This window comes from Mya arenaria, chromosome 3, assembly GCF_026914265.1.
Source record: "Mya arenaria isolate MELC-2E11 chromosome 3, ASM2691426v1".
NCBI lineage: Eukaryota > Metazoa > Mollusca > Bivalvia > Myida > Myidae > Mya > Mya arenaria.
The window spans coordinates 37,955,852-37,970,149 of record NC_069124.1 but is presented as its reverse complement, the minus strand read 5'-3'; the positions used below and the strand labels follow the sequence as shown (position 1 = coordinate 37,970,149).

The window sequence follows — 14,298 nt, the reverse complement described above, 5'->3', positions numbered from 1 at the left end:
AAAAAATGGAAAAACAAAAAACCTGGAAGAAATGTCAAAGACACGTACATATAACTCATATAACATGAGTTATATAATGTGAGTTAACTGGATTGAGTTATATCGGCAATTGTAAATCGGGATATATGTTAAATATCAACTCAACGTTTTTCATGATTTTAACTTTTCGATATTTTACAATAATACTTTGTAGTATGTGTCTGTTTTTAATAATAATAAAGGAAAGAGCAAAGTTGGATTATTCTACTATCAAAGCTTTTCAAATGAGCGAAGGTATGAAAAACACCCTCTGCCTTTAATTAGAAAAACATACAAATATAACAAACTGTGCTATTACTTTATACTACTGTTACTTTTCCAGCTCATTATGTCTTATTTATTTACATGAAATAAAGACGCACATATGATTTTGCTTTTTAACATTGCATGCTTGCTATTTTCATGATCCAAAAATAAATTTATCAAAACAAATATTGGATGCCGATTTTTCAACTCCGATTTTGACATTTTCCACTGCGTCTAATCTATGGTATTAAGGGTTTTTTACAAGGGTTTTTTTCACCATTTTTTTGCCTGCGTCCTATCTATGCTATCCTCCTATACACAGTTTAAATACGGTATTATATTTTAGAGCCAATGTTTTTGCTTTTTTTTTAAATATATGTTTTCCATTTACTTCTTATTTAATAAACATGTTTAATCTAGTCAATATTTTTAAACCTTTTAAAAATAAAACTCGACTTTTGATAGAGAATATTGTTCTCTGTCTGGAATCCAGCATCAAACTTTGTTTGGAAATTACCATTTCTTTAAAAACAAGAGATGTTTGACAAACATAATGCACTGACATTGGATGCCGTTGAGGCAGTTTTAAGATTATGTCGCCGATTTTTACTTTAATCGGTGCTTTTAATTATTCGGTATTTCCACCACAGTCAGTGTTGTGGACTTTTACTCATTTAGGAATTGTTTCCTTTTCTTTCCGCTGCCACCATCCAATATATCATTGGAAAAACAATTAAAACCATTAAGTGTCTAACATTTTATTTCTACACACATACACAAAGTCTTGATTAATATTCACAGTTTAAAAATACAACTATTTAATTAAGTCCAAAAGTCATTCTCTAATTTCTACTTAGTCTCTCTCCTCATCTCAATCTCTCATCTCAACTCAATTCCAACTCCAATTCCAATTCCCCCTTTCCTCAGAAAGGCTCGGTTTATATATCCAGTTTTAAACGGACAGTGGCCGAAGAAATGCGGACAGTATTACATAATAGTGGCCCCGAGAAAAGTGGACACTCTGGCCGAAGAAAGCTGGACACTATGGCCGAAGAAAGCTGGACACTATGGCCGAAGAAAGCCAGACACTATCATATAATACTGCATAACATTGACTGAGGCCACTGAATACACAAATGCATGATTAATATTCTCTCTAGAGACCTAGGAAGGATAAGAGTGGCAGGAAGTAGACATTACAGCTACTACTCAGAAGCTTATACTGATAATTTAGATAACACCATCTGTGCATAATAATTTCTCCCAACAGAAATACTAATTAAAAGAAAACTTCACTTTTCAGTGTTTTACATAACATTTTATAGATATAAAATTGCCACAATTATGACCAATCAAAGTCTGAGGATAGAGTGTGTTGACCATGACCTTTGACCTCAAAATCCATAGGAATCATCAGCTGGTCACCCAAAACCTAAATGTCAAGTTTGAGGGCCATGGGTGCAGTCATTGTCAAGTTATCACACAGACAAGCTTTTTTCCTTCAAGGTCACTGTGACCTTGACCCCTAAAATCATAAGGGGTCATCTACAGGTGGGACGCAACCCCAAGTCAAGTTTGAGGGCCATGGGTGCAGGCATTGTCGCTTTATCCCTCAGACAACCTTTTATCATTCAAGGTCACTGTGACCTTGACCTTTGACCCGATGACCCCCCAAAACAAAAAGGGTCATCTACTGGTCAAGCCCAACTCTCATATCAAGTTTGAGGGCCATAGGTCTAGGCATTGTTGAGTTATCACTCGGACAAGCTTTAAAATTATTTTACCATTAAAGGTCACTGCGACCTTGACCTTTGACCCGCTGAGCCCTAAAATCAATAGTGGTCATCTACTGGTCAGGCCCAACCTTCATGTCAAGTTTGAGGACCAAAGTTCCAAGAATTGTTGAGTAAACACTTGGACAAGCTTTGGTCTACCAACGGACAGACCGATTGACTGACCTACGGACCAACATGACTATTGTGCAAAGCAATATAACCCTCTTCTTCGAAGGGGGGCATAATAAACAATAAGTCACATAAATATGACCTATGCCACCATTTTGGCATATGCAGATGGATTTATAAATAATAAGATGTATGCATCATAAAAGATGTTACATGAATCTGCTTGTTTCATAAGCTCTGAAGATTTGGTATAAATGGGTAGGAAGTAGCTTATTTCTGACCAGTGATGTTAAGTCAACTACAAGGCATTACCTAAGAAAATTCCTACAAAAGATTTTAACAATATGGATTTTCACTCTGCATAAAAGTTATTTCACAATTAATCCAGAAATATATAGTGGAAAAGCTTTTCAGAATTTCCAATGTGTCCATTTTGTCAGCAGGCCCAAATGCCTCGCAAGTTCTTTAGCCTAATAGGCTTAAGTAGTTTATTTCAATTAGTCATAATAATACATAAATTTTTAAAATGCAAAATGGTTTTTCGCTTATTTCATGAACATAATTCCTATTTAAAGTCTACAAACTCTTAAAGAAGTAAATATTAGGGAAATTTTAGAAACAAGAGGGCCAAGATGGCCCTATATCGCTCACCTGAGTAAAACTTTGTGCTATAGACTTGTTGATAATTGTATGTATGTATGTATTTCTTTAGACCTTGCGGTCAAGGATAACCTGAGAAAGTGCAAGCACTTATTTCCAACAGGGCCTTTGTTTTTGCTGAAGACACAGTGGAGGGATACAAGGAAGTCCGGGTGCGATACCCTAGCTCTTTTTCGAAGAGACTCCTTGGTTCTTTTACGTGCTCGGTGTAAAGCACCATTACACGAGGTACAACTTTCCTGGGTTTTAAACCAGTACTGAGTACACCACTTTTCCAAGCAATACCCTTTAAATGCCGAGCGCCAGGCAAGGGAGCTACTTGTACCAACTTTTAACGTCTTTTGGTATGACGCGGACAGGGATCGAACCCACGACGTCCCGCTCCGTAGGCGGATACTTAATTACTAGGCCACGGAGACAGATAAAATTAATTTTGAAAATTAAAGGGCAATAACAGGGATTTGGCTCTTCTGATGTATTTTGCCCATTCATTCTCACCAAATTTTGTGATGATTGGACAAATGCTTAAAATGTTATTGATAGGAAAAGAGCAATTTTAGGTAATTTCTATAATTAAAGCACAATAACTCTCAGGTACCTACAGCAATTTTCCAAATTATCATGATGTTCATACACATTCTGACCAAATTTGGTCATGATTGGACAAAGGGTTCAAAAGTAATACTGGATGGTGCCTGTCTGCTCTACCATACACCAGGTGGAACAAGTATATGTCAAGTTTTTTTAAACACATGACAAATATGTTTTTGTTTAAAAATATACAAAGGGCAGTAACTCTTACAAAACTTAGGTTGGAATTATACAACTCGTCAAAAAAAATCACAATTTACGGTGAATAAGTTCCTGAAGTTTGAAGTTGGTACCCTCAATGATTTTAAAACAATAAATTAACAATAAAAACACAACAGATGACCCATATTCGAACTTGAGCTAAAAACCATCGAAACAACCTTTCTGACAAATTTCCAGGATATTTGGGCTGAAAATGTTACCTCTAGAGTGTTAACAAGGTTTTTCCATATTTGGGCTCTGTGACCTAGTTTTTTTACCCCAGATGACCCATATTCGAACTTGAGCTAGAAATCATTAAAACAACGTTTCTGACAAATTTCCAGGATATTTGGGCTGAAAATGTTGTCTCGAGAGTGTTAACAAGGTATTTCCATATTTGGGCTCGGTGAGCAAGTTTTTAACCCTAGATGACCCATATTCGAACTTGAGCTAGAAATCATCAAAACAACCTCTCTGACAAATTTCCAGAATATTTGGGCTGAAAATGTTACCTCTAGAGTGTTAACAAGGTTTTTCCATATTTGGGCTCTGTGACCTAGTTTTTTGACCCCTGATGACCCATATTCGAACTTGACCTAGAAATCACCAAAACCAACTTTCTTGCAAATTTCTAAATATTTGAACTGAAAATGTTACCTCTAGAGTGTTAACAAGGTTTTTCTATATTTGGGCTCTGTGACCTAGTTTTTGACCCCAGATGACCCATATTCACTCTTGAGCTAGAAATCATCGAAACAACCTTTCTGACAATTTCAAGGATATTTGGGCTGAAATGTTACCTCTAGAGTGTTAACAAGGTTTTTCCATATTTGGGCGCTGTGACCTGGATTTTTTACCCCAGATGACCCATATTCGAACTTGAGCTAGAATTCATTAAAACAACGTTTCTGACAAATTTCCAGGATATTTGGGCTGAAAATGTTGTCTCCAGAGTGTTAACAAGGTATTTCCATATTTGGGCTCGGTGAGCAAGTTTTTAACCCTAGATGACCCATATTCGAACTTGAGCTAGAAATCATCGAAACAACCTCTCTGACAAATTTCCAGAATATTTGGGCTGAAAATGCTACCCCTAGAGTGTTAACAAGGTTTTTCCATATTTGGGCTCTGTGACCTAGTTTTTTGACCCCTGATGACCCATATTCGAACTTGACCTAGAAATCACCAAAACCAACTTTCTTACAAATTTCTAAATATTTGGGCTGAAAATGTTACCTCTAGAGTGTTAACAAGGTTTTTCTATATTTGGGCTCTGTGACCTAGTTTTTGACCCCAGATGACCCATATTTGCTCTTGAGCTAGAAATCATCGAAACAACCTTTCTGACAATTTCAAGGATATTTGGGCTGAAATGTTACCTCTAGATTGTTAACAAGGTCTTTTCATATTTGGGCTCTGTGACCTAGTTTTTGACCCCAGATGACCCATATTTGAACTCGTACGAGTTATTACTGGGACAAACATCCTGACCAAGTTTCATGACAATTGAGGCAAAAATGTGACCACTAGAGTGTTAACAAACTAAGTGTGGAAGGACGACAATCATCGATTATAATAGCTCACCCTCAGCCTACGGCTATTTAAGGTGAGCTAAAAACAAAACTAGCGAACTTAGCTTAATTTTGTTATAATGGACTTAAGAAGATTCGAGAAATTGGGGCCAGGGGCATAATTTGAACAAACAAGGTGGAGGACTTCTACATGATGCTACATATAAAATATCAAGGGTCTGGGATAGACTGGTTACAGACAAGAAGATTTTCAAAGATTCCCTAAAAAAGTATAAAAGAAACTTGTTACCTCCAGGATGGAGCCAGTTTAGATCCCAGGGTAATAGTCAAAACAAACTATAAGCTAAAAATAAATTTTGATTATAAAAATTCTTAACAGACCTATACAGATTATCCACATTTATTAATTGATTTTTTTAATTACAGGTGGTTGAGTCTGACAAATAATCGAAATTATAGGTTGTGGTCTTACCGGTATTAACCTTCAACGCAAAAAATGCCTGAACATTTTACGTCAACTACCGGGGTTAGTGACTGATGCGAGTCAATCACAATAAATAACATACATTTGGAGCTACCTCCCTTGATTTGCAAACTTATGTGTAGACATCACTTTTGGTCAAAATGGCATGGGGACATGAAGATGTTGAATTCCTGATAGTAAACAAGCATGGCTCGCTCGAATCAAGCTAATTTAGTAGCAGCCATTTGAATCATTGCAAAAACAAACCTGGAATATTAAAAGTCCTTTCTCTCTCAAAAGTGCAGAACAAATTTGCCACCCTTTACATTGTTTCAATGTCACAGTTTGCCAGCAGGTAGCAACCATTCTTTGCATAGGTTTGTATCTTTACTTGAAAGTTGAGGAAGTCAAGGAAATATCAACTCTTATCCTGCTTGAAATCAATTTATACAACCCTTCACCATGGACCTAAGGTCCATGCCTTCACCAAGCAATTTGTTGGCATAATAACACACGTTCAAACTTACACTCATTTGTTTACAGAACGAGGTCTATTTTAGCTTTTAATATATGATTATTTACCAGCATTTGACTGGCCAGAAAATATTGTGTTGGGATAGTGTCTGTCGATTTCTGTGACAGTAAAATTAGGAGTAAAATGGACTATTGTACAGCTCAATAAGTAGGTCTGTCGCGCACATTTTTTTGTGCTCTTATCTCAAAGGTCAAGCTAACGGTTGAAGGTCAATGTTATACATTATGGATTTTATAATTTGTGTCTTAACCAGAACTTTTTACAATCAATATAAATCAACAAAACATATATGTTTATCCAATCCTTGGCAAACTTCATAAAAATGTTTATTGGCAAAATTTGTCATAAAATAAGTCGCCTCAAGTGTAAAATTTATTTGATACTACAATGAACGAAAATGATTTATAGATATGTTTAGATGTTTACTCTATGAATTAATATTAAAAATGACAGTTTTTAATACTGTAATATTGTTGTTCAACTCATTTATATGCATAATTCCTGAATTCAGATATCCACCGATCAATTGTGATAAGCATTCTACAAGTAAGCCCATTCAGGAATCATTGCTCGTAACGGTCATTACTAATCTGCTCGTCAACGTCTCTTATAGGTAAACAATACAATTGTGTAAAATGTACCGCTATCAAAAAATCGCTAATTGACATCAGTGCTATTTGCAAATAAGAGTACTTTGTTGACAATTTGCAACACTCACAACAACTGTCAATTAATCTATTAGGGTCAATTGTGTACACAGCTGGGATTAGAGGGACCGTAATTTGTCTTCTTGAAAACGCGCCAGATCTGATACTTACGTCTGTAAATCATGTATTTTGTGAATTTTATAAAAAAAGTAATTTTTTTTTCCAGTACTCGAGTAGTGATTTGGTACTCGGGTACTTAGCTGATTGATCGAGTACTCGAGTACTTGATTACTTGTTGCCATCCCTAATAATAACTAATTATCCACAAAAATAATGGTACTTCATACAGTACTTATGGTTCTTCCCGATTATTCTTCCTGTTCCTATTTTTATGTACATGGTACATACAATGTACTACATTTGGTATCTACAATGTTCACTTCAAATACATCAAGGTGCTGAAAAGGTAAATAATATTAAAATACTTAGCCATTTGAAAGTTTTCTTTAATCAAGACCAGTGAAAGGGCTAGCGAAAAATCGGTGGTGTTTTTTTTTTTCAAGAAGTGCCTTCATCCCCCCCCCATACAATTAATTCTGGAACTGCCCTAAGTGGGTTCCAGCTAAAAGAATAGAATGTGTGTGACACAAGGCCATTAAATATTAATGTTGAAAATTTCACTAATCTTATGTTTATTTTTGTAATAAATGAATGAGTGTTTATTATACCTTTAATAATCACATATAACCTAAAATACACAGCAAAGCCATTAATGGTAACTATGCAGAATACAGTTGAATATCACTTTGAGATTTTCAGAAATAAATTTTTAAAACTGTTTAAATTTCATCATAAAAATGTGACTCAGAAAAGTCTACTAATTAAGGGTATAATTACATTACAATTATAAACAGTAAGCATACTATTTACACAAGATTTTATGCATGTCAGAACCACTCAGCACTAGTGCTCTCTTTGATATCAAGCTGCGTGTCTCGCCTAAGTTTAGTCTGCAATGATGCCTCCCCGCTCTTTCGAATCCTACGCGCCTTTAAAATATCCTGCTGCTTTCTCTGTTGTTTCTTGACCTTTGCTCGTACTATCTCCGGTGCAATAAAGGTTGATGTGCTTGTGGAACTGAAACTATCCGAGTTACGTGCCCTTGGCTTAAGCAGGTGCGTATTCACATGTTTGACACTGTCTTCATTTCTGAAAGGTCTGTAACTCCTATTTTGACCACTTATGTCACATAACTCCTCTTCATTCCCACTATCATTCTTATTTCCCAAGTCATCTGACCTGTCTCTTTTAGACTGTGTATTTACTTGTAATTCCTCATCACCCTTGTTATGATATGTATTTTTTTCAAGCTTGTCTACATTTCCAACATTCTCAGATTCATCACTAACATTCTTATCCTCATCATCAATCTTTTGGCCACATTCTGCCTTTTCAACTACTTTATCATCAACTAGTTCATCTTCCACAGGTTTGACTTCGTAACTATCAACCTCACCATGATCATTTCTCTCTCCCTCCTTATCTTCACTCCCAGTTTCTTCCCCCTCACTATCTTCCTCCTCAACATCACGACCATCATCTCCCCCCTCTTGAGTGTCAGGTCCCCCAAGAATGTTAAACTCCAATGCAGCAGTATCAAACTGTGAGGCAAGGTCCTTGGTAAAGCCGCTTGCTGCCACCTCAACATCCAGGTCATCACTCCTCCTATAACACAGGGGAAACTATCAACTTGTAAACTATTTAGAGAACATCCATTTTTTCTCCCATGTTTATTGTAAGATATTTGCTCTGAAATCAGTTGAAACTGCTCTTTTACAAACCAATGTGTGTACCTTAAAGAATATTGGAAAAAAAATTGTAAGCTGATTTTTCAAATATTTTAAAAATACCTAGGGCAACACCAAATGCATTTTTTGGTTAAAGATGTTTTTGTTTCTTAAAGCTGCACTCTCACTGATTGAACGATTTGACAACTTTTTTATTTTTTGTCTTGGAAGGAGTCAATTTTTTTGAAATTCATGGAAACCAGTTATATAAGACTGCTGACAAAATATCAGTTCGCAGGTTTTCTGCATTTTTCTTAAACTATTAGTACTGGTTTAAGCCATCAAACATTAATTTTGGAACCGAAATATGAAAATCTACAATCTGATTTTTTGTCAGCAATCTTATAGCATTGATTTGCAGATATTTACGCAAAAATTTGCTCTTTCCAAGACAAAAAAAACCTAGAGATTGCTTTTTTGAAAAAGCACTTGTCTACCCTATTGTGTGGTCGTAGCTGAGAAAAAATAAATGATGGACATGAAATTCGTAATTTTGGACTGGAGACAAACCAACAGTGAAGTTTGGTTTATTCCCCGTATTAAATAGTGAAGAGAAGAAAGTGAAGAGAAGAAAGTGTTTTTTTTATTAATATTGGAAAATTTAAACAAAGTTTGTATTGTATGAAGTTCCTGGGCGCAAGTGTTAATTCAATTATTGATCGGAAACCATTTTTCAGCTCAAGGTCATCGTGACCTTGACCTTTGACCTATTGATCACAAAATCAATAGGGGTCATCTAAATGATCAACTTGCATACCAAGTATGGAGTTCCTGGGTGCAAGTGTTCTTTAGTTACTGAGCGGAAACCGTTTCTTCACCTCAAGGTCACGGTGACCTTGACCTTTGACCTACTGATATCAAAATCAATAGGAGTCATCTACTAGTCGTGACCAACTAGCAAACCAAGTATGAAGTTCCTGGGTACAAGTGTTCTTTAGTTATTGAGCAGAAACCATTTTTAAGCTTAAGGTCACTGCCAACATAACGTTTTTTACCTGAAGGTATTCGCCACCTTGACCTTTGACCTTTTGATATCAAAATCAATAGGGGTCATCTACTAGTCATGAACAACTAGCATACCAAGTATGAAGTTCCTGGACCCAAAGGATCTTTAGTTATTGAGCAGAAACCGTTGTTTTTTTTCACCTCAAGTTTACTGCGACCTTGACCTTTGACCTTCTGATCACAAAATCAATTGGGGTCATCTACTAGTCATGACCAACCAGTATACCAAGTATGAAGTTCCTGGGTCTAAGCGTTCTATAGTTATTGAACTGAAACAAAGTGTGACGTACGGCCAAAACAATATGCATATCTCCCCATGAATGGGGGAAACATAAAAAGTTGTTAAAATGGTCAATCTGTGAGAGTGCAGCTTTAAAATTTAAAGGGAGCCATTTTTTTATAAAAACCAAAGCAAATGGAATAGTGAAAAATATTTTTTTTATAATCGATATAAAGAAAAAACATATTTTAACACATATCTACTGGAAAATGGAAAAGTGTTCCAATACTTACTATTTACTTACATTTTTAGTTTTGAGTAAGCTAAACAAGAGGGCCAAGATGGCCCTATATCGCTCACCTCAGTAAAACTTTGTGCTATAGACTTGTTGATAATTAAAGGGCAATAACAGGGATTTGGCTTCTCTGATGTATGAAATTGTTACCTCGAGAGTGTTAACAAGGTATTTCCATATTTGGGCTCTGTGAGCTAGAAATCATCGAAACAACCTTTCTGACAAATTTCCAGGATATTTGGGCTGGAAATGTTACCACGAGAGTGTTAACAAGGTATTTCCATATTTGGGCTCTGTGAGCTAGAAATCATCGAAACAACCTTTCTGACAAATTTCCAGGATATTTGGGCTGGAAATGTTACCACGAGAGTGTTAACAAGGTATTTCCATAATTGGGCTCTGTGACCTAGTTTATAACTCTAGATGACCCATAATTGAACTTGAGCTAGAAATCATCAATACAACCTTTCTGACAAATTTCCAGGATATTTGGGCTGAAAATGTTACCTCTAGAGTGTTAACAATGTTTTTCCATATTTGGGCTCTGTGACCTAGTTCTTGAACCCAGATGACCCATATTCGAACTTGAGCTAGAAAAATCATCAAAACAACATTTCTGACAAATTTCCAGGATATTTGGGCTGAAAATGTTACTTCGAGAGTGTTAACAAGGTATTTCCATAATTGGGCTCTGTGACCTAGTTTTTAACTCTAGATGACCCATAATTGAACTTGAGCTAGAAATCATCAATACAGCCTCTCTGACAAATTTCCAGGATATTTGGGCTGAAAATGTTACCCCTAGAGTGTAAACAAGGTTTTTCCATATTTGGGCTCTGTGACTTAGTTTTTGACCCCAGATGACCCATATTCGAACTTGAGCTAGAAATCATTGAAACAACCTTTGACAAATTTCCAGGATATTTGGGCTGAAAATGTTACTTCGAGAGTGTTAACAAGGTATTTCCATAATTGGGCTCTGTGACCTAGTTTTTAACTCTAGATGACCCATAATTGAACTTGAGCTAGAAATCATCAATACAGCCTCTCTGACAAATTTCCAGGATATTTGGGCTGAAAATGTTACCCCTAGAGTGTAAACAAGGTTTTTCCATATTTGGGCTCTGTGACTTAGTTTTTGACCCCAGATGACCCATATTCGAACTTGAGCTAGAAATCATTGAAACAACCTTTGACAAATTTCCAGGATATTTGGGCTGAAAATGTTACCTCCAGTGTGTTAACAAGGTATTTACATAGTTGGGCTCTGTGACATAGTTCTTGACCCCAGATGACTCTTATTCGAACTTGGGCTAGAAATCATCATAACAACCTTTCTGACAAATTTCCAAGATATTTGGGCTGAAAATGTTACCATGAGAGTGTTAACAAGGTATTTCCATAATTGGGCTCTGTGACCTAGTTTTGAACTTGAGCTAGAAATCATCAATACAACCTCTCTGACAAATTTCCAGGATATTTGGGCTGAAAATGTTACCCCTAGAGTGTTAACAAGGTTTTTCCATATTTGGGCTCTGTGACCTAGTTTTTGACCCCAGATGACCCATATTCGAACTTGAGCTAGAAATTATTAAAACAACCTTTCTGCCAAATTTCCAGGAGATTTGGGCTGAAAATGTTACCTCTAGAGTGTTATCAATGTTTTTCCATATTTGGGCGCTGTGACCTAGTTTTTGACCCCAGATGACCCATATTCGAACTCGTCGGAGTAATTACTAGGATAAACATCCTGACCAGGTTTCGTGACAATTGAGGCAAAAATGTGACCCCTAGAGTGTTAACAAACTAAGTGTGGACGGACGACAGACGATGGACAATCATCAATCCTAAAAGTTCACCCTCAGCCTACGGCTAAGGTGAGCTAAAAATGGATAAACCAAATTTCCAAGATAATTATAACAGATTTGTAGAATTTTATTCATTTTTTATTCATAACAAAATACCTTTCAGTTTGTAGAGGTTCAAAACAATGTATTTACCTGGATCACTTTAGCACCATTTACAACTGATAACTTATTTGATTGATTATGCACATTTAAAAAGAAGCTCTCAACTACTAGGTATGCGTTGCTTAATTTCTTAGAAATTAATGCATAAATGATGTAATATATTTCCATCAAAATCATTTATCAGTGTGAGGCAGTATGTCGCTTGAATAAACATCATAAAGATATTTTTCAGACAGTGTGTGTGACAATAAAGCTGCTTTATATGTGGTACATAACTAAATAGTATGCATGATTTATAAAACATGATAGTAGCAATTATTATGCCCTTAAACTTAAAAGCTGGACTTTCACAGATTGAAGATTTGACAACTTTTTTATTTTTTGTCTTGGAACAAGCCAATTTTTGCGAAAATCCATGGAAACCAGTTATATAAAACTGCTGACAAAAAATAAGATAGCAGATTTTTATATTTAAGTTCAGAAATTGATGTTTTCTGCATTTTTCTTAACTATTAGTACTGGTTTAAGCCATCAAACATTAATTTTGGAACGGAAATATGAAAATCTACGATCTGATTTTTTGTCAGCAATCTTATATCAGTGGTTTGCAGATATCTACGCAAACATTTGCCCTTTCCCAGACAAAAAATAAAGAAGTTGTAAAAACGGTAAACCTTTTGAGAGTGCAGCCTTAAATCAAACTTGACGATCAAGGGCCCAAATTTGTATTGAGAGTATTATTGAGCTATGTAACCTTATTGTGTCAATTGAAAAAAGGTATAGAAGTTATGAGTGAAAATCCCAACTGGAACTTAAACCAGAAACACAATGTGCCTTAATTCTTTAACCTAAGTTCTGAAGTCAATCAGGGGCCATAATTTTATTTAAGACAATATGGCATTATCTAAACTTCAGAGTGAACAACTGTGTGAAGGGCTTCTAAAAGTTTGAAACCTCAATTGGTAATCTCCCCCACCGCAACCCCCCAAAAAAGCCTAAAAGTTCGGAAAAAATAATTTGAGTACCTTATTTTCATACAGCCAAAGGCTAATTCATATTTGTAGTGAAATCAAAGCTTTCAGCCATGATTAGAAGGTTTCAGGCAACCATTTATGATTATTATTTTAACGATGGTAAAGTATTTTTTTACCAGCCAAGCGCAAGCGAGTTAAACATGGCAGTTTGTAAACTCGCCTAGAGTAAAATGGGATCATATGGTATTTAATTGTCCGATTTCAATTTTCATCGGACAAACCACACTACATTACCATGCGCTTTAAATCACGGTCATATTCTGATGTCACACATTGTACCGTTTGATCTGCAGCCCACACATTTCAATACATGTGTAAATAGGTTAAACTCTAGCAGGTGTTAGCTTGGATTGCAGTTGATGGGACTTACATTAGACGTAATAAATAACAATTGATAATTGCAGATAAATTAATGTAACGATTAATGAAATGTGTATTGAAACCTGCCATACACAAAGCCTGATCGTACAATAAATGTAGGTTTTATTTCGGACATGAAAAAATAAGAAGGCGAATAATATTCATAATATTATATAGTCATGTAAGTCAGGAAAATGTGTCTCCTGTGAAGTACCATGTGTTTGGACCGATTACAAGCGTCTGCCAATTAAAAAATATCGAGTGACCTCACAGCGAAACAAAGCAGCTAGTCGCTTTAATCTAATGGATATCATGTCACTTTTATTGGGGCATTTTTGGGGTGTGTGAATGACAAGCCAGGTTTCTGTATTAGAAATTTTCCTGACTTACCAGTTTTGGACCAAAAGTATCAAAATATGAACAAATTTCAGATGGATTTTGTAACCATTTTGTGTTACTGAAATCTGTACGGCATGGTCATAATCAGTCCAGACCGGCAAATTGTCGGTTTTTAGCTGGTGTCAAGTATAAAGTGAAATATATGATAGTGGTTATATCATTTGGATATACATTAAAAAAAAAAATTAACACCACTTAGACATAATGAGACTTAAAAATTAATCAGGGGCCGTTTTGTATTTAAGATGATATTGAGTTATGTATAATGTAACCTATGGTCCTGTCCAGCTTTGTGAAGTATAAAGTGAATTGAACAATGTTCTGGTTCCTGTAATTGATATAACAAGCAG

General features: G+C 35.7%; 1 protein-coding gene across 2 annotated transcripts in view; it reads right to left on the bottom strand.

The window, feature by feature from the left end:
• Window positions 1–1,027: 1,027 nt before the first annotated feature.
• Window positions 1,028–14,298, bottom strand: part of LOC128229165 (serine/threonine-protein kinase RIO2-like) — a 106,455-nt gene continuing 93,184 nt past the window's right edge. For both annotated transcript variants that reach the window (XM_052940889.1, XM_052940890.1), the window contains exon 9: window positions 1,028–8,543. In XM_052940889.1, the coding sequence (XP_052796849.1) occupies window positions 7,766–8,543 (778 nt within the window). In that variant the 3' untranslated portion in view covers window positions 1,028–7,765. The remainder of the gene's footprint in view (window positions 8,544–14,298) is intronic.